General features: G+C 42.4%; 2 protein-coding genes across 2 annotated transcripts in view; one reads left to right on the top strand and one right to left on the bottom strand.

Annotated features, from left to right (window-relative positions):
* Positions 1-27,730, top strand: part of prkcq (protein kinase C, theta) — a 328,186-nt gene that overhangs the window by 16,847 nt on the left and 283,609 nt on the right. The window lies entirely within an intron of this gene.
* LOC148145804 (uncharacterized) lies at positions 9,454-10,830 on the bottom strand. The gene has a single exon (XM_087999758.1). The coding sequence runs from the start codon at positions 10,825-10,827 to the stop codon at positions 9,454-9,456; it is 1,374 nt and encodes a 457-aa protein (XP_087855884.1). The 5' UTR covers positions 10,828-10,830.

Below are 27,730 nucleotides of genomic sequence, written 5' to 3'. Positions count from 1 at the left end.
CGTTTTTATGCAGAGGATGATGTTTGTATGGAATGAGCTGCCAGAGGAAGTGGTGGAGGCTGGTATAATTGCAGCATTTAAAACGCATCTGGATGGGTATATGAATAGGAAGGGTTTGGAGGAAAATGGGTCAAGTGCTGGCAAAAGAGTCTAGTTTAGGTTAGGGTATGTGGTCGGCATAGACGAGTTGGACCAAAGGGTCTGATTCCATGCTGTACATCTCTATGTCTCTAAGAAAACCAATCAGTGAATAAGTGAGGGATTTTAATCATTGTGAAATGGGCCAAATGAAACAATCAAGAGTGATTGAGAGCATTTGAGAGCAAACAAAAACGGACGTCTTTACTGCAAGTGTCCAATGAGACTGCCACAGACTGACTGTAGATTAGACTGTGGCTTAGCTATCAGACCAGCTTCCCAACTTTGGAATGAATTCCCAACTGATCTAGTGGTGAAGCCTTTGCCTGTTCCCAAGGAAAGTCACCAACACATAGCAAGAGAGGAATAAGGGTGAAGAGTCCCTTAACTCAAAGTAAGGTCAGCCATACTGTCAGTGAAGGAACATGACAAGTCTGTATTGAATCTGTAACTACGTACACGTCCCCTCCAACAAACCCAAGCTCCAGTTCCATGTGGCCCGATATCATATCTCCTTATGCACATGATCAATAGTTATTCTTTGAATAAATTAATAGATTCTTGATTCCAAACTGCTCAGGAAGTTTCATGCCTCTGACCACCCAGTGACACTGTGGTGTATCCAAGCTACCAATATCACTTTAATTCCATGAGTGTTAGTTTTGCCAACTTATACAATATTTGGTCAAATTCAGTTTGAAAGTTCATATGCATAGCATCCAACACACTACTGATCAGTTATTTCATTACAAGGGGAATCACTAAATTTATAGGAAGAGGTATTTTATCTAGAAAGGTCCTTACAAAATTAATATAATCAGAGAATTGAATAACAATCTCTTATGACAAGAGGATGGCAACACAACCAGACTGCAGGCCAATCCCAAAGTGGGTTAGGAAACCATTACTGTGTCTGTTCGGTTAATGTTTTCAGATTAGGAAATTATTTTAGCCAATATATTTTCTTCACCATGCGTGGCCTCTCCTTGACAGTCCAGACACAACTAGCATCGTAACTCTGCCTCTGTAGTGCTGCCAGATTAATCCATAAGGGATTCTGTTGGAACATGGCCATGAGTTAAACTGTAGACAAACTTCAATTGACTGACATTATTCCGGGCTTTATTAGATGTCAGGAGCTGGACATAATACTCTTGGTCTTGCATTGTTTCTTTGAAACCTTTGATTTAGCTGCTTGTTCAGGAGATCAAACATGTCTTGTAAGGCTCCAGTATTTGGCAGTGATGTGAATCAGAGACTCTCCAAATGGTCAGCTGATGGAGAGAGATTTACACACTAAAACTGCAGCCTTAGTCCATTCTCACTCGCGACTGCTCAGTAGTTATTGTTTTGGTGCCAGAGCATTTATTCTGCTAATAACCTATGCTTCGTGGATATATTTGGCTGATCGTTTGCTTCTAGATTATCCAAGCTTGTTCTTAGTATTTAGAGCAAGAGGAAATGAGTACAGAAGTAGCAAGGTCTTGCTGCAATTCTATATACTTTGATGAGTACTGGTCTTGGTCATAGCCATCGAGGAAGTACAATGCAGGCTCACCAGACTCAGTCGCGGGATGGCAGGATGTCCTATGAAGAGAGATTTTTTTAAAACATTCATTCATAGAACAAGGGCATCGCTGGCTAGGCAGTATTTATTGCCCATCCTTAATTATCCAGATGGCAGTTGAGAGTCAACTGCATTGCTGCAGATCTGGAGTCACATGTAGGCCAGGCCGGGTAAGGATGGTAGATTTCCTTCCTCAAAGGGCATTAGTAACACAAGGATGGGTTTTTCTAACAATAAATACACATTCATGATTGAACTCTTATTTATTGAATTCAAAGTCCACCACCAGCTGTGGCATGATTTAAACCCAGATCCCTGGATTAACAACCCAATGGTAATGCCATTAGGCTAAGTTACTCTGGGCAAGTTAAGCCTGTGTTCTCTAGAGTTTTCAAAGAATCTGAGGTAATCTTATTGAAACTTACTTTGATAGGTAGGGTAGGTGCAGGTAAGATGTTTGCCCTGGCTGAGGAGTATAGAACCTGGTGAGCACAATTTAACAATAAAGGGGATGACATTTAAGTCCGTGATGTGGAGAATTTTCTTTCACTCAGATCATGAACCTTGGGAATTCCTTACCACTGAAAGCTGTGTAAGCTTGTACTTTAAGCATGATTAAGTATTACCAGTGGTAATGGGGTTACATTGGCTAAAATGCGTTTCAGTAAATGCAGGGTTTCAGGGATAGGGTAGGGCAGTGGATTTGGGTGGGATGTTCTTCGGAGGGTCGGTGTGGATTCACTGTGGGCTGAATGGCCTGCTTCCACCACTGTATGGTTCCTTTGATTCTATGATTCTATGAAGTATTTGATTGACCATGATCATATTGCATGGTGGGGCAGGCTTAGCGGGCTATTCATGCTCCTACTGGGAGTTTTTATTGCTCAGGAATATCTTATAGTGCACAATTTCTAAAAGAAAACTTCTGATTCACATGGCTTCAGCCACCATTGTGCACTGAATTTGTTTGGCCCAATGTACATCTCTGTCTCTACCCTTGAATCAGTTAATTTCCAGAAAATGGTGGGATTTTTATTAACCGTGTCAAACACCATAGTGACCTGTTTAAATCTGCAGCTCCTCACCTATTCTCATGTGTGTCAATAAAGCTAATCCTATTTGTAACCAAAACTCCAACACCAAAAGGAGTTTCCATAAACTGCAAAGTAACACCTGTGCATTAAAACTCCTAATGCAGCTGGTTAGATGCCAACATTTCTGATGTGTACTGACTGAATTTGAATGAGACAGTCAGGTATATAGGAAATTGAAACAGATGGAAGCCAGTTGCAGCTTGTGCTTCCAATAGTCAGATAATGACTGATTTACATTCTAACTCCTCATTCTGAGGATCTATCATGATTTTGCTTTCAGACAGAGCTTTCCTTTTTTTTGCAGGACCACCATACTCTGGACCAATGTTTTGTTTCTTTATCTTTGCCTTACGTTTTAAGACATCTTTGATATTTAATCATCCACAGCCCCACCCTCTATCCTTCCATATTGCTCCTCCTGATTCTTACCCCCTTTCTAACATGTCACTACCCCCTCTCCTCTGTTCCAACATGCAGTCATATTGGAACTGTAAGGTTAACTCTATTTCTCTCTTCCAGGTCCATTTTTCCAGCACTTTCTGCTTTTATTGCAGAGCTCCAGCATCCAACATGTTTTGCTTTAACTTATCATTGTACCTCCCTTTGCCTCCTATTTTTGAACATCGGCTTGGCTGGATGGCTGGTTCGTGATATGAGACAGCATGGGTTCAATTCCTGCACCAACTGAGGTTATCCTGAAGGATTCTCAGCCTCTCCCTTCACCTGCCGTGAGGTGAGCCTCAGGTGAAACTATTACCAGTCGTCTCTCTCCCCCATGAGACAGCAGACCCATAGTCCAGTAGGATCGCCATGACTTTATAGAGTGATAGAGGTTTACAGCATGGAAACAGGCCCTTCAGCCCGATGTCCCCATGCTGCCCAGTTTTCATAATTAATCTCATCCCATTTGCCTGCATTTGGTCCATATCCCTCCATACCTATCCCATCCCTGTACCTGTCCAAATGTTTCTTAAATGACAAAATTGTACTCACCTCCACCACTACCTCTGGTAGCCCAACTTCCCACACTCACCACCCTCTGTGTGAATAAACACCTTTCTAGACTCTTTTGTATCTATCCCCTCTCACCTTAAACCTATGCCCTCTAGTTTTAGCTCCCTTACCGTGAGAAGCAATTGACTATCCATCTTTTCTATGCTATCTAATGATTTTATAGACCTCTGTAAGGTCAGCCCAATGTCTCCTATGCTCCAAACAAAGCAGTGCCAGCCTATCCAGCCTCTCCTAACTCAAAATCTTCCAGTTCAGGTAGCATCCTAGTAAATCTTTTCTGTACTCTTTCCAGTTTAATAATATCCTTTCTAAAGTAGGCGACCCGTAATACATGCAGTACTCCAAATGTGGCCTCACCAACATCTTGTACAGCTGCAACAAGACATCCCAACTCTGAAACTCAATGCTTTGAGCAATGATAGTTAGCATACTGAAAGCCTTCTTCACCACCCTGTCTACCTGTGACTCCACTTTCAAGGAGCGATGGACCTGCACCCTTATCTTGAACCTTATTTTGTAAAATCCATCAGTCTCTGAACTATGACAGGGCACATGGATCCAGTATGTCCAGGATCCACAACATTAGAGGGGATGGAAGTCACCCTCAATCCTGCCTCAGAGGAAAATCCATTCACACTTTTTGTCCAACAACATATATCAACCTCAGTTTAATAATGATCACAGTACTGGAGTGAGCTCCCCGTGCACAAGGGTTTGAGTTTAAAAATTTGGGGGAATGTCATCATTAACATTCATACTGACACCACATCAAAATAAACTCTTCGTAAAATCTGCAATGATTCGGAGATGCCAGTGTTGGACTGGGGTGTACAAAGTTAAAAATCACACAACACCAGGTTATAGTCCAACAGGTTTAATTGGAAGCATACTAGCTTTCGGAGCGACGCTCCTTCATCAGGTGATGAAGGAGCGTCGCTCCGAAAGCTAGTGTGCTTCCAATTAAACCTGTTGGACTATAACCTGGTGTTCTGTGATTTTTAACTAAAATCTGCAAAGTCTTCAGAACACCAGCACATTTACCCCAGAAAGTGCTGGGAATGGTTTGCAGGTTGGGTTGTAACTGTGGTGGGAGGAGAAAGCAAGAGAGCTTAATGAATCATATTGAAGAAGCTCTCACTGGGACTAGAAAATATTACAGATAAACAGCTCAGTAGGAGGGTTGTCCATCAGTTCTGTTTAAAAAGGAATTTAAGGTTCTATTGTGCTATTTAAAGAAAATTGAAAGTTGTCCCACTGTCCTCAACATCAACATTCATCTCTAAGCTAACATCAGATTAACCCACTCAGCAGCAATCCTTCCACAAGTTTCTCTCTCGAGGCACTCACTCACTCTTATCCCCCCATTCCCATCATTAGCAATAAATGCCACCAATTCCCAGCTGCTTTCAGTTCTAACAAAGTGTCATTGGACTCAAGATGTTAACTCTGTGTCTCTTTCCACCGATGCTCCCGTACTTGCTGGGTTTCTCCTGTAGTTTCTGTGTTTGTTAACCAGGTCACTCACTCAATGCTGGTTGAGGGCTCTTGCATGTACTGACAACTGCATTCGCCTACCTAACACTGCAAATACACTCCAAACATGCTTCATTAGCTAAAAAGCACTTTTAACATCCAGGTACTTGTGATACGTGCAAGGACTGGAACTCTTTGTTCTTTAATTATGGAAATCTCTGAGAAGTATTAAAAGATAAAGCAAATTCAGCAAAAATCATTGCACATGGCAGCTTGGAGCTTATACTTTGAGAGTGCTGTAGCATAAGTTGCTTTCCACCATGCATTCAGACGCAGCAGGGAAAAATCAAATGGAAATTTTAATTCTGTGGAAAGCAAGTGAAAGGTATTTACTTGCAAAAGGTAACTTTGAATTGACTCAGTGGGACTTTCTGATATAAGTTCCGTCTACATTTAGATTTCATTTCCTCACAGACGGAAAGGCAATCAAAGCACTTTATAGTTTGGTGGAAAACAATTGATTCAGGGAGGGAAGAACTAAGCGAATTAAATTTCCCAAAAGGCCAGTTGAATGGAGGCATTTTTTAAGATGTTTGAAAGCAAAAAGCAAAGATGTTGATTCAGAGGCAGAAACAATGAATACAGGAAATACGCAGCAGCTCAGAGATTATCTGAGAGACAAAGAGAGAGAGAGAGAGAGAAACAGAGTGAACATTTCAGGTCAATGGCCTTTGGTCAGAACTAGGACAAAGGTGAAAACCCAATAGTTGAAATGTAATCGAATGGGAGGAGAGATAAGGGAAAAACAATAGAAAGAAAAGCCTGAGGGATTAGATGACCAAAGAATTCATGGAGCACAGTCACTGCATGTGAAGCAGAATCCAGGTTGCAGGAATTGGATTATAGTTGAGAGGTAACAGCACATTCTGAACTTGAGTTCCTTTCCACTTTATTCTCCAAAGTATGGATGGAGAGTATGCAGCAGGGAGAGGAATGGAAGTAATTAGTGGTGGCAGGTGTTGCATTGTTTAATGCACTTGGGGTGAAGTTATATGAGTAAAGGCCTCTGCAAAATTATTCTTGAGATGGTCAGGCCAGATATGATTAGTGGATTATTCACATTGAAAAACTAAAATTAAGGGCTGGGAGACATTTGAGAAAAAACGTTATGGTTTAACTGTGCATCACGACCAATATCCAGTTCCATTGACATTAGTCTTCGTTCCGCGTTTGACTGAAATCTGACATTCTGTGCTGCACTGTGATTCTGAGCATTCTCAATGCTGTTTAACTCAATCAATGATGTGTTGAGTGGTCAATCATGGCAATTGCAAGATGATTAAGCCATGAACTGGGATCCAGCCGGCAGTCTGCGATGTTTAAAATTGTCAGTTCGGAATATGTTTATTGACTTGGGTTCTGTGGCGGTAATCACAGCTTAACTGTCCAAGTCATTACCCCACTGAAACTGATGGCAATATCTGGAGTCTGCACACTCATATGAGAATCAAAGATTGCTCCCACTGACTCACTCTGTGCTTCAACAAAATGGTGCTTTGCTGAGGCTCTCCCCAATCTCCAATCAACAAGATATCTTTCAGATGACGAGAGTTTCCACTCTCTTACTCTCACTCTATGAAAAACCCTGAAAAAGTTTGGTCTTGTTGAATGAGATGTAACTTGGTCTTCAGAAGTGTATGAAGTTCCAAATTACTGCTAATCACGATCACTGGGCCTGAAAACAATATTTTCAGTTGCACATTGTCAAATTTCTCTTATGATGAAATGGTTCACGTGTTTGAAAAGATGTATTTTTTGAAAGATTGGTTATATTCATTTTTGCATCAATCTCTAATCAATCATTGTTTATTTTGAAATTAAGGGATTCACTTCTTTTATCTTGCTGGTTTAAAGTCATTGCATCCCTACATTGTGGCAGCAGGCCATTCGGCCCACTAAGTCCACACACAGACATGGGGAGAATGTGCAAACTCCACACAGGCAGTTGGCCGAGAGTGGAATTGAAACCACGAGTGGGACAGCAGCACTAGTCCCTGAGCCCACCCTGGTTTGTTGCCTCATTCTCCAATGTTACTGGTAGCCTATCTGTTGAATGATAAGATTGCTGCTGGTGTCCTAAAGGTCTCCTTCACTCAGCATTGGATTCAAACTAACACCACATTGGGGAATGTCTATGTCATTTGGTAAGACAATCTTTGTGGGCAGCTTTTCTTTGGCAGTCAGTGTTGAGTACAGTTGCTTTGCCATTGAACGTGAAATCCATGCCATTATTATTCCATAGACTTTGCTTGTGCATATAATAGCCTTGGCTCAGTAGCAGCATTTTCATTTATCACAGGCGTTGTGGGCTCAGTTCCCAGACAGCAAGTGCAGTGCTGTGAAAGATGTTGTTTTTCAGAGGAGACTTTAATACACCTTATATTAATTGACGAGGAAAGACCCCATTGCATCCATTGAAGAAGTGCAGTGTTCTCAGTGTTTTGGCCAATACCGATCCCTCAGACAATACTCAAGTCAGATTACCTGACAGGTACTTGAGCTGCAGTTTATGGACTGTTTTGAGACAACTTCCTTTCCTTATGGTTCACAGCAAGACATGCATCAAACTGTGGTTAGATATACAAAGCAGAATTCCTCCTACTTACACTGTCACTCTGTATAGTCCAGGGGAGCATTGAGTTTCACCCTATCTCCAACTAACCCTGGGAAACCAACTTCCTTAAAACCTAGGTGTTCACTTCACAACTTAATTGTTCCTTCAACCTTTCCTAAAACAGCTAATTTGTTACAATTATAAAGGCCATCTTCTTTATACTATTAATCACTCCTGGCCAACATTGTTTCTTTTCAATTAGTTCATGTGTTGTGACCATAATTTATTGCTCATTCCTAATTACTCTTTGGGAGGATGGTGCAAGCTGTCTTCTTGAACTGTTGCAGTCCATATGGCGAAGGAAAACCCATTGCACTGTTGCCAAAGGATCAAGTTCCAGGATTTTGCCCCGGTGCCACTGAAAGAATTGTGATATTTTTCGAAGTCAAGGTGGTGTGTGACTTAGAGGGGATTTTCCAGGGGTATTATTCCTATATGACTGCAGGCTTTGTCCTGGTGAAGGGTGGAGATCATAAGTTGGAATTTATTGTGAAAGGAACCTTAGTAAGTTGCTGCAGTGCATGATGTAAATGGGACATAATATAGCTCTGGTGCATCAGTGATGTAGGGGAGTGTTTGTTTAAGGCGATGAATGGGATGCTGATCAGTGGATTACTTTGTCTTGAGCTTCTCAAGTGTTGTTGCAGCTGCAGAAATCCAGGCAAGTGGGAAGCATTCCATTACATTCCTGACTTGTACCTTGTAGATGATGGAAGTCAGGAGATGAGTTACTTGCTATGGAATCCCCCAGTTTCTGACTTGCTACCATAGCCACAGTAGTTATACGAGTGATCTAGTTCAATTTCCACTTGATAATAAACTGCAGGATGTTCTACGTTAAAAATCACACAACACCAGGTTATAATCCAAAAGGCTTATTTGGAAGCACGAGTTTTCAGAGCGCTGCTCCTTCATTAGGTGGCTGTGGAGAATAAGAATGCAAGACACAGAATTTATAGCAAAGGTTTAAAGTGTGATGTAACTGAAATTATATGTTGATTGATGATGTTAGGTCTCTCATCTTTTAGAATGACCATGTTGGTTTCAGTTCTTTCATATGCTAATCGCAAAACATTTTTATAAGTTACATTCTCAAGTGAACTTTAACAATTGGTGTCATGTCGACCCAGATAATGTATTTGAGGTGTGAGCTGCCCTGTGTGAGACTGTCTGTGCCACAATGGTCAGACTGATGCTAATCTAAAAAGAAACGGACTATACAGAATCTTACATGGATTCATGCAGTTTTTGAGCAAAATAAAATTCTGCAAGTACAGATTCACCCATAAACTTGTATATGTGTGCGTGTATGTGTGTGAGTGTGAGTGTAAAGGAGAATAAGTCCGTGAGAGGATGCATGTGTGAGTGTGGGAGTGTATGTGTGAGCGTATGAGAGAGGGTCTATGTGAGGGTATGAGTCTGTAGGAGAGTGTGTGTGTATCTGTAAGACTGTGTGTGTGTGTACAGGAGTGTCAGTGTGTGTGTCCGTCCGTCTATATGTGTGTATAGTGCAATGGTGGACACCTATAGTGTGACATGAACCCAAGGTCCCAGTTGAGGCCCTCCCCATGGGTACCAAACTTAGCTATCAGCCTCTGCTCGGCCACTTTTCGTTGTTGCCTGTCCCAAAGTCCACCTTGGCGGACGGTCACCGGAAGGTCCACAGTCGAATGTCCCAGACCACTGAAGTGTTCTCTGAAGGGGAGGGAACACTCCTGTCTGTTGATTGTTCTGCTGTGTCCATTCATCCATTGCCATAGCCTCTGCTCAGTCTCACCAATGTACCATGCCTCAGGGCATCCTTGCCTGCAGTGTATGGGATCGACAACGTTGGCTGAGTGGCATGTGTACCTGCCACGTACATGGTGGGAGGTGTCCCCACACATAATGATGGTATCTGTGTCGACACTCTGACATGTCTTGCAGCATCTACTGTGACAACGTTGTATGGTATTGTCCTCAAAACCGGGCAGTTTGCTACGAACAGTTATCTGTTTGAGGTTTGGTGGCTGTTTAAAGGTGAGCATTGGAGGTGTGGGGAAGGTCTTGGCGAGGTGATCATCCTCATTGATAATGCGTTGCAGACTGCGAAGAACATAGTACAGTTTTTCGGCTCCTGGGAAGTACTGGACAACGGAGGGTACCCTGTCGGTTGCAGCACGTGTTTCTCTCCTGAGGAGGTCATTACGGTTCCTTGCTGTGGCACGTTGATACTGGCGGTTGATAAGTTCAGCATCATACCCCCTTCTTATGAGGGCATCCTTGAGTACTTCCAGGTGCCCATCACGTTCCTCCTCATCTGAACAGATCCTGTGTACACGTAGGGCTTGTACATAGGGGATGGCTATTTTAATATGTTTCGAGTGGAAGCTGGAGAAGTGTAGCATTGTGAGGTTATCCGTGGGTTTGCGGTAGAGTGAGGTGCTGAGGTGCCCATCCTTGATGGAGATGCATGTGCCCAAGAATGAGACAGATAGTAGAGAGTAGTCTGTGGTGAGTTTGATGAAACTCATTGATATCCCTGTGTAGTGTTTCAGTGACTCCTCGCCATGGGTCCAGAGGAAGAAAATGTCGTCAATGTACCTGGTGTATAGTATTGGTTGGAGGTCCTGTGAAGAGAAGAAGTCTTGTTCAAACCTGATCATGAAAATGTTGGCATATTGGAGTGCAAATTTGGTCCCCATGGCTGTGCCATGTGTCTGGATGATGAACTGGTTGTCAAAGGTAAAGACGTTGTGATGTAGGATAAAGCGGATGAGTTGTAGAAGGGTGCTCGGAGATTGGCAGTTGTTGGTGTTGAGTACTGAGGTTGTTGCCGCAATGCCATCATTGTGGGGGATGCTGGTGTAGAGTGCGGAAACATCCATTGTGACAAGGAATGTTCCCAGTTCGTCTGGTTCATCGAACTCCTACACACACACACACACACACACACAGTCCTGCAGACCCATACACTCACACACACCCCCTCTCACAGACATATACCCCTTTACATTGACTCTCACACACATACGCAGACTCTCTCACAGACACTCATACCCCACAGTGCTTTCCGCGCCCCCCACCCACCCCAGACACACACGCCCACATGCACACATAAGTTTGTGGGGTGAATCTGTACTTGCAGAATTACATTTTATTTTGCTCAAAAACTGCATGAATCCATATAAGGTTCTGTATAGTCTGTTTCTTATTAGATGAGAATCAGTCTGACCATTGTGGCACAGACAGTCTCACACACCTCAAATACATTATCTGGGCCGACATGACACCGATTGTTAAAGTTCACTTGAGAATGTGGGCGGCACGGTGGCACAGTGGTTAGCACTGCTGCCTCACAGCGCCAGAGACCCGGGTTCAATTCCCGCCTCAGGGGACTGACTGTGTGGAGTTTGCACATTCTCCCCGTGTCTGTGTGGGTTTCCTCTGGGTGCTCCGGTTTCCTCCCACACTCCAAAGATGTGCAGGTCAGGTGAATTGGCCATGCTAAATTGCCCGTAGTGTTAGGTAAGGGGTAAATGTAGGGGTATGGGTGGGTTGCACTTCGGCGGGGCGGTGTGGACTTGTTGGGCCGAAGGGCCTGTTTCCACACTGTAAAGTAATCTAATGTAATTTATAAAAATGTTTTGCAATTTACATATGAAAGAATTGAAACCAACATGGTCATTCTAAAAGACGAGAGACTTAATGAACAATCCAGGTCTTTTTCAATATATCATTTCAGTTACATCACACTGTAAACTTTTGCTATAACATCTGTGTATTACAATCTTATACTCCACAACCACCTGGTGAAGGAGCAGCACTCAGAAAGCTAGTGCTTCCAAATAAACCTGTTGGACTATAACCTGGTGTTGTGTCATTTATAACTTTGTACACCCCATTCCAACACCAGCATCCCAAATCATGATCCCCAGGACATTGATAGTGAAGGATTCAGTGATGGTCATGTCGCTGAATGTCAAGGGCCAATAATTAGATTCTGCGTTTATGAAAATAGTCATTGTTTGGTCTTGTGTGGTGCAAATGTTACTTACCATCTATTAGCCTAAACCTGAATGTTGTCCATGTCTTGCTACATTTGGACAGAGACTATTTCAGTCAGGTATCTCCCTTGCCTGGCAGTCCTTGTAGGTGGTACGAAAATGCAAAGAACATGAACTCTTGCTCTGATGTATCCCACAATTCTCCATTGAAACCTGTTGCTTGGTGACCAGTATTAGTTCTACCATTCAGGTTGAAGGCTAACTCTTAACTTCCCAACACATCCAACACTTTACTGAGAGTAAACTAGATCTCATACTTCCCTTTTACATGATTGGCTGTTTGGAGCTTGAGAGATGTCTCATGATGTAAATACAGGTCTTCCCTGTAAATTCGCCCCCCCCCCCCCCATTACTTTCAGGCCCCTTCATCACCTCAGCTGGATAGAAAGATAATCACTGTCTCACGCCAGTCCAACAATTCTGACATTTCATTAAAAAAAAGAAACATCCATGGAAGTCAAACGATGAAAATCCAGATTTATTCACATCTTCCAAAATCTTCATCCAGAATACTTCGCTCATTTTATTTTTGATGTGGAGGTGTCAGTTTTGGACTGGAGTGGACAAAGTCAGAATCACACCAGAACCAAGTTATCGTCCAACAGATTTATTTGAAATCATGCTCCAAAAGCTTCTGATTTCAAATAAACCCATTGGACTATAACCTGGTGTCATGTGACTCCTGACTTTGATTTAATTTAGCTATTTATCAACCTTAACTCAATGGACTAAATAATAGCAAAATAAAGATAGAGCTGGAGAAACTCAGCAGGTCCAGCAGCATCTGTGGAGAGAGAAACAGTTTTAAGTCCAATGTGGCTTTTCTTCAGAACTGGAATTGGAAGCAATGTCAGTTTCCTCAAATTTGCTAAAACATTTATCCTGGTGTTCGGCGGGGGGGGGGGGATTTCCTCTTGCTGTGAAGTTAATCAGTTTTACACTACAAATGTCTGAAAGTGTTCCCAAAACATTGAATCTGTGTAATTGATGAAGGCAGCACGGGACTTCCAGCTAGTCAGAAGACATAACCTTAAGTGGATGGGTGTTTGTAATATGCACATACTTATATAATATAATCACAGACCTCGTGCTGCTGAACATTTATTCAGACTGTTGAGCTGACGACTGTCTTCATGTAACCTTTATGAAATCGTGTCAAAGTTTTGCTCATGTCTGCTCTGGCCGCATTTAAAGTCACAGTCTGTTCTCTCATTAGCCATGATGTGGAGGAGCCCGTGTTGGACTGGGGTGGACATAGTTAAAAATCACACAACACCAGGTTATAGTCCAACAGGTTTATTCAGAAACGCCAGCTTTCGGGAGCAGTGTTCTGATAACTAGTGCTCTCGTTAGAGAGAGGCACAGCTGATGGCAGTGGTTTAAGCTGAGGGTCACCATGTCTCAGATAAGGGGAGAGGTTGAGAAGGGGAAATCTGAATAGTAACCTCAGCTGGTGTGGGAGATGAACCCAGCCCCTTGGTACACGGCAAACCAACCATCCACCCTTCTGTGTGAATATAGAAAGGTTTATGGAAAGACATGATTTTGTTTGCAAAAGAGACCAAGTTTATTCTCCATGCCTGATAACAAGGAGCCTTTGCATTTTGAGTTAAAGCTCAAATATTCAAGAGTTAAAACTGAATAAGGACATCTCTGATTCCTGAAGCAAGTTTGGTAAAAATAAAATTAGAAAAGCCATAACATCTTAGAACAGATTAATCAGGAGTGAATGCAAAACAATTCTCTATTTAGATTGAGGCAATTATGCTCTCTCTGTGTTAGTGCCACTAATAAAAGCCATTACAGGTAATTTGCTGGTGTTAGACATACCATTGAGTGTATTAACCAGAATGGAGCCACAGGCTGGAGGGAAGACAATGTAAGTGGCAGTGATGATGTTGCAATCCACTTAGGGAGTTCAGGTTGCTGAGGAAACAAGCCCATCACAAGACTGACCAGGACTCAGTCCTGCTTTTCCTGTCTACCATTGGTGCGTGTGTATATGACATAGAAGCAGAATTGAAGCCATTCCGCCCGTCAAGTCTGCTCCACTATTTGCTGCTATATTTCTCAACCCCACTCTCCTGCTTTCTCCCCTTGAGTTGAAAGAATTGATCCCCAACCTGTTTGGCCATGTTTTGGACACACCTTCCCAGGCCATCAGACTGGGAATCAAACCTGGATATTCTGGCTCAGTGTCAGGGACACTACCTGCTGCACCACCCCTTGCAGGGCAAGTGGGCAATGTTAAAGAAGTAGCAGAATCAGCAGCTGAGTCAGTGAGAGCAGTGTGAAATGCTTCAGAAGGATCAGAAATCAGACAGTGAAGTGGGCAGAGGTACGGCAGATGGAAATTAATATAGAGAAAGGTGAAGTGATGTACTGTGGCGGAATGGATGTGTAAGGGCAATAAGGTAAATCGTAATGTCTCTGTAGTCTACCAAAAGTATAGGGCTGCTCTCTCAAAGAGAGAGAGAGAGATAACTGGTGATAGTGGTTTAACCTGAGGGTCACCACACCTCAACCAAGGTGAGACCAGGAAGCAGAGGTCCTCAGTATGATCTCAGCCAGTGCAGGGATTGAACCCATGCAGCTGATATCACTGACCAGCTGTGCAGGTCAATGACATGAGATCACAGAGTCTCAACATTGCTACAAGGAGGTTAAAATTTGAGGCTTTTAATCTTGCACTTATTCACCAGAACTCCTGCATTCCCATGTCAACACACTGACCAATAAGAATCTGTCTGCCTGGACTGGGAATTATTTGACAAATAACTGACCCCCTCGGGTAAAAATGAGAAAATATAGATGGCACTATTTTGAAAGATGTAGCTAAGCAGAGAGCCCTTGCAGTCATATACTCAAACCCTTAAAGGTCACAGGACAAGCTGGTTAAAAAGTCAAACATTATAATCAGGATTATAAATCAAAAACTAGAATATAAGAACAAAAAGGTTATTCTAGATTTTGTTAAATCTCTGATTAGGTGTCAGAGTACTGTGAACTATGCTCGGCTGCCTACCTCAGGAAAGGTGTATCAAAGAATCCCCACAGAGTGGAAACAGGCCATTTGGCCCAACAAGTCCATACCAACTCTCTAAAGAGCATTCCACTTAGACTCACCCCTCTACCCTATCACTGTAATGCTGCATTTCCCATGGCTAATCCACCTGGCCTATACGTCCCTGGACAATTTAGCATTACCAATCCACCTAACCTGCGTATCTTTGGACTATGGGAGAAAATTGGAACACTCAGCAGAAACCTATGCAGACGCAAGGAGAATGTGCAAACTCCACACAGACATCGCCTGTGGCTGGAATTGGGACTTGGATACCGAGTGCCATGAAATAGTAGTGCTAACCACTGAGCCACCATTCCACCCCAGCTGTGTAAAGGTAGTGGGAGATTTACCAGGATGTTAGCAGGGATAAGGAACCTCAGTTACAAAGAGCCACTGATAAAGTGGGGGCCAGTGTTGTTGGAACAGTGAAGGTAAAGAGATGAACAATGAAATGTTTTGAAGGTGATCAGAGGTTTTAACAAATTAAATAGGGAAATATTATTCCCTCTGCTGCACGGGTCAATGACATGAGATCACAGATTCCTAACATTGCTACAAGGAGGTTAAAATTTGAAGCTTTTAATCTTGCATTTATTCACCAGAACTGCTGCATTCCCATGGCAACACACTGACCAATAAGAATCTGTCTGCCTGGACTGGGAATTATTTGACAAATAACTGTGCTTGCTCCATCCCAAGGCCAAAGGTCACCCAACTAATCAGCAACCTCTTCTTCATGCTGTACAAAACTGTGTCCCTTTTATCAAGTCTGTTTCTAAACTCCTCGTTATCATGAGTGCCAGATGAAAAGTTTCAATTCTTGTCATTTAAGGTACAACACAAATTGGGAAAAGATCCCCCAGAGAGAGTGCTTGCCCTGAAAAGGTGGTGGAAACTGATTCTGTAAATAATTTTAGAAGAAAGTTAGAGGTGGCAGGGTTACACAGAAACTGAGGTGTGGAACTAAACACCAACTGCTCTTTCCAAAATCATTCCTTCATTGTCACTAGATCAAAATCCTGACACCCCCTCCCTAACAGCACCTTGGGTTTTACTAAGGCACATGGACTGCAGCAGTTCAGTCACCTTCCCAAGAGCTAGGGACAGGCAATAATTACTGCCCCATCCCGTAAGTATACATCCCATAAATCAAAACAAAATCATACTTAGCCAAGTGTGGCTCAATGGTTAGCGCTCCTGTCTCACAGCACCGGGGACCCAGGTTCAATTCCAGCAACAGGTGACTGTCTGTGTGGAGTTCACATTCTCCCTGTGTCTGCATGGGTCCCCTCTGGGTATTCTGGTTTCCTCCCACTGTCCAAAGATGTGTAGCTTAAATGGATTGGCCATGGGAAATTGCCGATAGTGTCTAGGGATGTGCAGACTAGGTAGTTTAGGAAAATACAGGGATAGGGAGGGATACTCTTCAGAGGGTCATTGAGGACACATTGGACTGAATCCCAGCTACCACGGTGTGGGGATTCTGTGATTCAAAGTGGCCTCCTACTGCGCAAGAATAAACAGGTGGTGCATAGTTTCTCTCATCTCCTGGGCTAGTTTTGATTGCCTGAGCTGAGAATGAACATTTCAGCATTTTCCATTATTGGCCAACAGTTTTTCCTCTGCTTCAGCCTCTGAAAGGACAGTGAAGTATGGAGAATGTGGGGGATTACAATTAAAACCTTAAGAAATAGGAACAGGAGCAATGATTGTGGCGTCACAGGACCGGTCTTGGTACACAACCAACATTAATGTGGAACACCTTCAGTGGGCCAGCTATTCCTTTTATTACTGTCCTGCTCCAAAATCATCAGACTCCTCTCACTGAAATCAACATTATCTTTTTCACTTTTGCCTCCCTTGTTCAGACAACAGGCTTTTAAAGCCATTTTCTTGTTCCCCATCACGTTCTTTCTCTCTCCCCATACTGTAGCTTGGCCCCTCGGTGTTGAACTATGAAAAGATGGGAGAAAGGCCCCAGTTATTCAATGAAACCTCTTGAACTTACAACCTCTCACACCGAGAAAGAACAGGGCAGCAGACACGTGGGAATGCCAGGTCCCCTCCAAGTCACACATCATCCTGACTTGGAATTTAAGTTATCTTAATTTAAGATGAGGAGGAATTTCTTCCCTCAGTGGGTAGTGAGTCTTTGGAACTCCTTGCCACAGAGAGCTGTGGGGACACAGTCCTTGTGTATATTTAAGGTTGAGATTGATTGATTCTTGATCAGTCAGGGAATCAAGGATTATGGGGAAAAGGCAGGAAAGTGGACAGAAGGAATGTCAGATCAGCCATTGAATGGTGGAGCAAGCTCGAGGGGCTGAATGGCCTACTGCTCTTCCTATTTCTTACATTCTTAAATATACCACCAAATCTTCACCATTACTGGGTCGAAATTCTGGAACTCCCTCCCCAACAGCACTGTCATAAAGTCATAGGGATGTATAGCACAGAAACAGACCCTTCGGTCCAACCTGTCCATGCCAACCAGATATCCTAACCCAATCTAGTCCCACCTACCAGCACCTGGCCCATATCCATCCAAACCCTTCCTATTTATATATCCATCCAAATGCCTTTCAAATGTTGCAATTGTACCAGCCTCCACCACTTCCTCTGGCAGCTCATTCCATACACGTACCGCCCTCTGCGTGAAGAAGTTGTCCCTTAGGTCTCTTTTACATCTTTCCCCTCTCATCCTAAACCTATGCCCTCTAGTTCTGGACTCCTTCACCCCAGGGAAAAGACTTTATCTATTTATCCTATCCATGCCCCTCATGATTTTATAAACCCCTATAAGGTCACCCCTCAGCCTCCGACGCTCTAAGGAAAACAGCCCCAGCCTATTCAACCTCTTCCTGTAGCTCAAATCCTCCAACTCTGGCAACATCCTTGTAAATATTTTCTGAACCTTTTCAAGTTTCACAACATCTTTCCAATAGGAAGGAGACCAGAATTGCATGCAATATTCCAACAGTGGCCTAACCAATGTCCTGTACAGCCGCAACATGACCTCCCAACTCCTTTACTCAATACTCTGACCCATAAAGGAAAGCATACCAAACACCTTCTTCACTATCCTATCTACCTGTGACTCCACTTTCAAAGAGCTATGAACCTGTGCTCCAAGATCTCTTTGTTCAGCAACACTGTTGATGGACTAGATTGAATAAAGCTATTCAAAATGTCTCAAAGGAAATTATGAATGGGCTTAAATGCTGATCTCGGCAACAATGCCCACACATAGTACATAAGTTTGGAAGAAGAGCTGGAATCAATATCAACTGAAGCTTGTTGTAAAATAACAGCTATAGGAGACATAGATTTAAGTAAAAGGGGGCAGGTCTAAAGGAGGTGTGAGAGGCAGTTTCTTTCCATAGAGCATGGTAAGTGCCTGGAATGTGCTGCCAAAGGACGTGGTAGAGGTGGATACAATGGCATATTTAAAGAGGCGTTCTGACAGGTATATGAATAGCCACGGAATAAAGGGAGATGGACAGTGTAAAGGCAAAAGGATCTTAGTTTAGAAAGGCATCACATGTCATTGAATACTTGATGGGCCGAAGGGCCTGTTCCTGATTTGATCTGATTTATTATTGTCACATGCACTGAGATACAGTGAAAAGTATTGTTTTGTGTGCTAGCCAAGCAAATCAAACCTCACATAACTACATCAGGTTAATAGAACAGAATGCAAAATATAGTTAGCGACTTTGGAGAAGACTTGTAACTCAGGTTGAGATTCTGGGTGTAAATTTGCTCACTGAGCTGGAAGGTTTGTTTTCAGACATTTCATTACCATTCTAGGTAACATCATCAGTTAGCCTCCAGTGAAGCACTGGTGTTATGGCCCTCTTTCTATTTATGTGCTGAGGTTTCCTTGGGCTGATGATGTCATTCCTTGGTGCTGCCATTTCCTGTCATTTCCAATTCTTTTCTCAGCAGGTGATAAGTGGATTCCAAATCGATGCTTTGTTGATTAAATTCCAGTTAGAATGCCGTGCTTCTAGGAATTCTCATGCATGTCTCTGTTTTGGCTTGTCCAAAGATGAATGTGTTGGCCCAGTCAAAGTGATGTCCTTCCTCATCTGTATGTAAGGATACTAATGAGAGTGGGCCATGTCGGTTTGTGGCTAGTTGATGTTCATGTAGCCTGGTGGCTAGTTTTCTGCCTGTTTGTCCAATGTAGTGTTTGTTACAGTCCTTGCACGGTATTTTGTAAACTTCATTAGTTTTACTTGTTGTCTGTAGCGGGCCTTTCAAGTTCATTCGCTGCTGTTTTAGTGTTGGGAGCTTTGTGGCCAACCATAATGCTAAGATGTCCGAGTAGTCTGACAGTCATTTCCGCGATGTCTTTGATGTAGGGGAGAGTGGCTAGGATTTCTGGATGCATTTTGTCTGCTTGTTTGGGTTTGTTGCTGAGAAATTGGCGGACTGTGTTCATTGGGTACCTGTCCTTTCTGAATATGCTGTACAGGTGGTTTTCTTCTGTTCTTCGTAGTTCCTCTGTGCTGCAGTGGGTGGTTGCTCATTGAAGTAATGTTCTAATGCAGCTTCGTTTGTGGGTGTTGGGACGATTGCTTCTGTAGTTCAATATTTGGTCTGCATATGTTGTTTTCCTGTAGACGCAGGTTTGAAGTTCCCCGTTGGCTGTTCGCTCTACTGTGACATCTAGGAATGGCAGTTTGTTGTTGTTTTCCTCCTCTTTAGTGAATTTAATGCCAGTAAGGATATTATTGATTGTCTTGAAGGTTTCCTCTCATTTGTTTTGTTAATGATGACAAAGGTGTCATCCATGTAGTGGATCCAGAGTTTGGGTTGGAGGTTTGGCAGAACGTTTGTTCAAGTCTCTGCATTCATGCCTCTCCTAAGAACCCTGATATCGGAGATCCCATGGGTGTTCCGTTGGCTTGTCAATAGGTTTGTTATTGAAAGTGAAGTGGATGGTAAGGCATCGGTCCACTAGCTTGACGATATTTTCCTTGCTGATGAAGTTAGTCGTATTTGGTGTATGTGTCCTTGGTTCTTCTCTTAGTGTAGTCTGTGTTTCCTTGGCCAGGTTGATGTTGATGGATGTGAATAGGGCTGTCTTTGATGGTCTTCAGGAATTCTTGAGTGGAATGATTAGAGTGGCATGATTCTTCTACTAAGTATTTTAGTCTTTGGTGTAATTCCTTGGTTAATTTGTATGTTGGTGTTCCAGGTAACGAGACTATGAGTCTGAGGGGGGCTCCTGGTTTGTGAATTTGGGTAATCCATAGAACATATTGGACAAACAGGCAGAAAACTAGCCCCTAGGATACATGAACATCAAGTAGCCACAATGACATGACCCACTATCACTAGTATCCTTACATACAGATGAGGAAGGACACCACTTTGACTGGGACAACACATTCATCTTAGGACAAGCCAAATAGAGACATGCACGAGAACTCCTAGAAGCATGGCATTCCAAATGGAACTTATTAACAAACACATCAATTTGGATCCCATCTGTCACCCTGTGAGAAAAGAACAGGAAATGACATCACCAACACAGGAAATGGCATTGCCACAGGAAATGACATCACCAGCTCAAGGAAACCTAAACAAATAAATAAAAAGCAGGCCATAACACCAGTGTTTCACCGGAGGCTCACTGATAATGTTACTTTAGATGGTAATGAAATGTCTGAAAACAAACCTTCCAGCTCAGTGAGCAAACTTACATCCAGCAGAATATAGTATTACAGCTACAGAGAAGGTACAGAGAAAGATCAACTCTAATACATGAGAGATCCATTCAGATGTCTGGTAACAGCAGGGAAGATGCTGTTCATGAATCTGTTGGTATGCGTTGGTAAACTTTTGTATCTTCAACTCAATTGAAGAGTGGAAGAGCATATAATCAGGGTGGGAGGGGTCTTTGATTATGTGGACTGCTTTCCAAGGGAGCAGGAAGTATAGCTGGAGGGAATGGATGGAAAGCTGGTTTGTGAGATGGACTGGGGCTACATTCACAACTCCGTAATTACTTGCAGTCTTGGGTAGAGCAGTTTCCATACCACGCTGCGATGCGTCCAGATGGGATGCTTTCCATGAAGAGGCACCTTCAATGCTGTGCTGTTCTTTGCTCTATGTTATAACAGTGAATATTATTACACAGGACAGCAGGAAAAGTAATTACCCTCATTGACACATAAACAGTGGTACAATTGCAATGAATTGCTGGGAATTTGGCAAAGGAAATTGTTGTGTGATTTGAGAGTCTGCTGGTTGAATATTGTCACCTTGAAATATTCAGTTCTACCCTGTTTAAAAAATTAATGTTATAGCACTGAAGTAATCTATCAGATGATGACCAGAGGTTTATAATAAAAGAATCCAAATCTGCCCCTACTAAATTTGCAATCATTCAAATGTAGGAATTTATGGAGAAATGTCAAATTCTGTACATTTCCACTGTTTCATATGTTCCGTATCTTCCTTTTATTGAAAATACCATACTGTAGAATGTACACTTTACATTATCATTAATAAAAGCATGTAATCAAATGCAATCCTTTATCAGAGCTTGCAGGTCGGTCCTTGTTGGACTATCTTTTCGTTCATGTTATTGTTGTACACTTAGGATTCCAGCTTTCTCATTAAGAACATAAAACATTTTTATTTGCCACTCCTAAGTGGTTTCGGAAAAAGTAAAAGAAAGATAAGGTCTTATTTAACAAGTAGTTAAATCTCCAAGTGAGATTTCAGAGCATTGAAGCTGTTATCCTGTGGGCAAATACCGATACTTACAATACCTACAAATGAAATGTTCTTTTGACAATTGGGTCTGAGACCACGAGAAAAGGATTAGAGGGAAGATGAGGAATGGTTAATTCTCTCCCAGCAGATGGTTTAGAACTCACTGCCTAAAATGATTGTAGACACAGTAACCTTGAATCCATTAGTCTGGGTATGCAACCCGAAGACGAGTGTTAAGAAATGAGATGATATCAGGTGGCTAGCTCAGACACAATGGGCAGAGTGGCCTCTTTCTGTGCATCAAATCTTTCCATATTTGCTTCATTTTTGTAGACAAGGAGTGGGAAGTGGGGGGAGAGAGAAGGGCAGTATGTGAATTGCTCTCTCGGAAAACTAGCAGGAACACAATGGGATCAAAGGCTGTCATCTGTGCTGTAATGATGATATGATTCCAATTTCCTGGTTTGTTTTTTAGATATGGTCTCAGCTTAATTAAGCTCATCCTGAGCAGAGCACGGTTTATTTAAAGAGAACTACACTGCAACTTCTTCACTTTATTGCACCAAAGTCTGGACCTGCATTACATGTTGCAGATATGCAATAGGACCCAAACTGAAAATGTTGCAATTTAAGAACAAGAATCTTTTTAGTCATCGTAGAATCCCTACTGGATGGAAGCAGGCCATTCAGCCCATTGAGTCCATGCTGACCCTCCAATGAGCATCCCACCCTGCTACCCTATCCCAGTAACTTTGCATTTCCCATGACTAATGCATCTAACTTGCACATCCCTGGTCACTAAGGATAATTTAGCATGGCTAATCCACCTAACCTGTAAAGCTTTAGACCTAGAGAGGAAACCAGAGCACCAGGAGGAACCCCACACAGACACGGGGAAAATGTGCAAACTCCACACAGACTGTTGCCCAAGGGTGGAATCGAACCTTGGTCCCTGGTGCTATGAGGCAGCTGTGCTAACCCACTGTTTAAAGAATTTTTTTTAAATTATGATAGTAGATGGATTTGTTTGTGCTTTGAAGCTCATTAATTTCTGACACACTTTTATCAAGATACAAACAAAATCTGAAATGTTTTAGAAGAAAAATATTCCTCCTCCATTCAACACCTTTCCCTCTGCTCATAACATTCGGAATACAAATCCATTAGTTGTCCATCTCTCTGCAACACCAGGTAGTGAAACTGTGCTACTTCAACATCTGTCCTGCAAAAAAACTTTCTTCAACTTCAAAATACATATTAAGCTTTCGCAGGAAGTCTGCAAATAGAATTCTCCAGACCTCTCTGTTGACAAATTGCAAATCAGAATTAGTCTTTAGTTACACTTTAACTGTCCGGAGTCTGTATTATCAGAATGATACAGACCTCGAATGAAGTTGGGACATTTACTGATACTCTGACCACCACAAGTTAGAAAAGACCTTTATTTTCTCAAACCAGAAGACTCTGTCTTTTTTTTCGGTAATTAAACTGTACTTTATGCATTTCGGGGTGCTGTGGCAATTTTGTCAAAGGAATGTTATAGGATTAATCAGTATGCTCCATTTCTAAGGAACAATGTCAACATTTCCCAAGGAAAATGACCACACATCCTCATAGGAAGGCATGAAATTAACAGCGGTGGGAGAATTGTGCTCAGCTCTCAATGTGTCGCCTACAGCTCTGACTCAAATATCAATAAGACAACGTTCTGATCCTTTGTTTAATATTATGCTTTTTCTTTGAAAAGAAAACCAACTAACAACGTTTTTCCTCTAAAATAAATCGCAGAGACAAAATAGATTGAAAATATGAAGAGAAGTAATTCATTTGAAAATGCCAACGTAAATAGTTGGTTTTGAGTAAATATCTCCATTTAGATGCAATGTTCAAGTGCATTAGAGATCCTGAAATGTTAGAGGAAATGTTTCAGGGATGACTATTCATCATGGAACTAAAGTTCTGAGTTCCACATTTGTATTTCCCATTTTAACTGGCTAGTATGTAGCCACACCTTAAATTACAAGCCAAAGTAACTATCAATTTTCACAATACATCGGCTTACAAAACAGATCTATTGTTGAGCTAACAAACATATGGAGGGTGTACCAGCCTTTGTGAAACTAATTTCTTGATTAGTTTGTTAGTTTTTCACTTCGGCACATTCTTGGCAAACACAGTGATATGGACAATTATCAACAACCTCTGATTGTGAATCTTGTTAGCTCCCCAGTGATCTCAATTTTACTTTAAGAAATAAGGTCAGACTGTCTATACTTGCAAGTGACATCCTGTAGGCTCCAATATCTGTACTCTTGTTTTTCAGTCAGAAATTTGTGAATTCAAACCACATGGTCAGCATGTTATCAGATCTGACACTGTGGTGGAGGACTGAGGGAGCACTGTTTCAGGTGCTCTTTTGTTAAAATGTAGTCCATCAATCTGAACAGTCTTAGATAATAGTTTCAGGCACCACTCACTGAAATTCAAGGAATGCTCTAGCAACAAATGCTACCCAAGGTGCCTTCTTAAACTCGCTCGTCCAATCTCATTGTCATTCACCTCCCCTGACTTGCCTCCCAATTTCCTTTTGATGTCCTTTTTTTTAAAATTACCTCTTTTCCTCCAAAAGATGTCTTATTGTATTAAAGGCACATTATAAGGGAAGAATTTACAGTTCTAATTTCATGACTGAAAATAATGATTTTGCAAGGCAACGAAAATGTTTTTCACATTCTCTCAATAGTAATCATCCCCAGTGACACTGCACGTGCAGAATTGATCAAATGTAGACTCCTGATTAAATGGCGTTAAAGGGAATGGGTTATTCAAGGGGTTAAACAGAATTCTGTCCCATTCTAAGGCCACATATCTTCCTAAATTTTATTGAATAATTTGAGTCTAAATACTTACTTGTCATTAAATAGAAAAAGAGAGGGAATTTAGTGAAACAGTGAGGAACATTTATGAATTCAGAATCACTCATTACATTAAAATAGCATTGACAACAATTCTTAAGATTTTATTTTATGTATATACATATTATGCAAACAGACAAAAATAATACAGGGAAAATTAAGCCCTCAAGTGATGACATAATTGCCTTTTTACATTTTCACGGCTGTGGATTAATTATATTTTGTTATTTCCATAATTCAAAGCCATGGGAATGTTACAATTACATGGTGTAGCAAAAGTCTTTCTATGTCTACAAGAAAATGTAATTCTTAAGTCCCAGAGGCATTAGTGAGTCATGTAGGTTAGTCTTTTTTCACTTGTGAGAAAGGCCGTGTATATTAGTGGCAGGGAGCAATACGCTTTCTATTTCATCATTTGGTAGGTAGGTGATACAGGTTGTGAAATCCAAATACTATATAAATTTCCATTGACTTTAGTAAAGGGTCCTTTGCATCAAAATTGTTTATCACAGTGCGAGCAGTTTAACACCTTACATTTGAAATTTGGCTTAGCTTGTTTTCATACTTGTGCAATATATAATTACTTACAAATTGAGCATATTTAAAAATCGATGCAAAATAATTTTAAGCAATAGTACCAGAGATAGATGCAGCCTTTAAATCATTGTTGTGCTTTCTTTATAATTTCTATTACATCAGAAGAGTAATCCAGCAGTGGTTGCATGGAAAAGATGGTTTCTCTTTACTGAGGAGTTTACATGCTGTTTGTGTTTAAAATTAAATGAATTTAAAAGGTTAAATATCTCAGTTAAAATGTCAGCATTGATTTTTCTGAAACAGCATACATGTCTCATGCCTTGGTTATCTTCAGCGAGGTATTAAAGGCTGGTTTTTGAGCAGAAATAGCCGCAGGTTTAAGCCATTCAGCCCGTCAAACTCTGCTGTTCAAAAAAATCATGACTAATCTTTTATTTCAACTCCACTTTCTTGTACCTTACACATATCCTTTGATTTGCTTCTTAACACATAAAATGGGGAATACATGTGAAGCAGCCAGTCCCTGCTGTGGTGCTGATTAAACTCCAAGCATTACAGCACGCATTTTCCTATTGAAATGTTGGAATAAATTGGAATTGAATGTGGGAGAATAAAATTGCAGGGCCAAAGGGATAAGGCATGGAAATGGAATCATCGAAGGTGATGTTGCAGAGGGTAGCTAGGACAGAGCACTTGGTGTACTAACATTCAGTGTGCACTGATCCATGAGCAGAACCCTGCACATGCCCTGGAGTCCTGTACCTGTCAGTATAACAATAATGGGAGAAAGTGAGGACTGCAGATGCTGGAGATCAGAGCTGAAAAATGTGTTGCTGGAAAAGCCCAGCACGTCAGGCAGCATCCAAGGAGCAGGTGAATCGACGTTTCGGGCATAAGCCCTTAATCAGGAATGTAGTATAACAATATTGTTTGAGAAGATGCATGTGGCAGCTTGGGAAATTCACTGATTAATGTAAGGTGCTTCTTCCCACAGTATTCACGTAAATACATATGAGAATAACGCTCAGTCCAATTCTAGGCATCAGTACAATGGGCCAAGTGGCCTCACTTTCCACAAGGTTTAGTTATTAACACTGGCTGTTATTAGAGAAGGGAAATGTAAGGATAGATTTTATAAAAGAACAACACAGATATTAAGCATTCAGAGGAGCTGATGGGGAATGGTCATATCACCGGATCAGTAAACAAGGGCAGTGTGCTGGGGATCAGTGATCCAGGATAGTGTGCTGGGGATCAGTGATCCAGGATAGTGTGCTGTGGATCACTGATCCTGGATAGTGTGCTGGGGATCAGTGATCCAGGTTAGTGTGCTGTGGATCACTGATCCTGGATAGTGTGCTGGGGATCAGTGATCCAGGTTAGTGTGCTGGGGATCAGTGATCCAGGTTAGTGTGCTGGGGATCCGTTTTCCAGGACAGTGTGCTGGGAGCCATTGATCCAGGTTAGTGTGCTGGGGATCAGCGATCCTGGATAGTGTGCTCGGGATCAGTGATCCAGTTTAGTGTGCTGGGCGTCATTGATCCAGGTCAGTGCGCTGGGGATCAGTGAATCCGGATAGTGTGCTGTGGACCACTGATCTTGGATAGTGTGCTGGGGATCAGTGACCCAGGATAGTGCACTGGGGATCAGTGATCCAGGTTAGTGTGCTGGAGATCAGTGATCCAGGTTAGTGTGCTGGGGATCAGTGATCCAGGTCAGTGCGCTGGGGATCCGTGATCCAGGTTAGTGTGCTGGAGATCAGTGATCCAGGACAGTGTGCTGGGGATCGGTGATCCAGGTTAGTGTGCTGGGGATCAGTGATCCCGGTCAGTGCGCTGGGGATCAGAGATCCAGGTTAGTGTGCTGGAGATCAGTGATCCAGGTCAGTGCGCTGGGGATCCGTGATCCAGGTTAGTGTGCTGGAGATCAGTGATCCAGGACAGTGTGCTGGAGATCAGTGATCCAGGACAGTGTGCTGGGGATCGGTGATCCAGGTTAGTGTGCTGGGGATCAGTGATCCAGGTCAGTGCGCTGGGGATCAGTTTTCCAGGACAGTGTGCTAGGGTTCAGAGATCCAGGACAGTATGCTGGGGATCAGTGATCCAGGCCAGTGTGCTGGGGATCAGTGATCCAGGACAGTGTGCTGGGGATCAGTGATCCAGGACAGTATGCTGGGGATCAGTGATCCAGGCCAGTGTGCTGGGGATCAGTGATCCAGGACAGTGTGCTTGGGATCAGTGTTCCAGGTCAGTGTGCTGGGGATCAGTGATCCAGGGACAGTGTGCTGGGGATCAGTGATCCAGGTCAGTGTGCTCGGGATCAGTGATTGAGGACAGTGTGCTGGGGATCAGTGATCCAGGTCAGTGTGCTCGGGATCAGTGATCTAGGACAGTGTGCTCGGGATCAGTGATTCAGGTCAGTGTGCTCGGGATCAGTGATCCAGGAGGTGTGTGCTGGGAATCAGTGATCCAGG

Source organism: Chiloscyllium plagiosum, unplaced genomic scaffold (assembly GCF_037043375.1).
Source record: "Chiloscyllium plagiosum isolate Xiang-an unplaced genomic scaffold, Cpla_swu_hap1 HiC_scaffold_23, whole genome shotgun sequence".
NCBI lineage: Eukaryota > Metazoa > Chordata > Chondrichthyes > Orectolobiformes > Hemiscylliidae > Chiloscyllium > Chiloscyllium plagiosum.
This window is presented reverse-complemented; position numbering and strand designations above follow the sequence as displayed.

Bases quoted from the DNA above. Each gene is read 5' to 3' on its own strand.
- LOC148145804 (XM_087999758.1), bottom strand. From the start codon at position 10,827: ATGGATGTTTCCGCACTCTACACCAGCATCCCCCACAATGATGGCATT.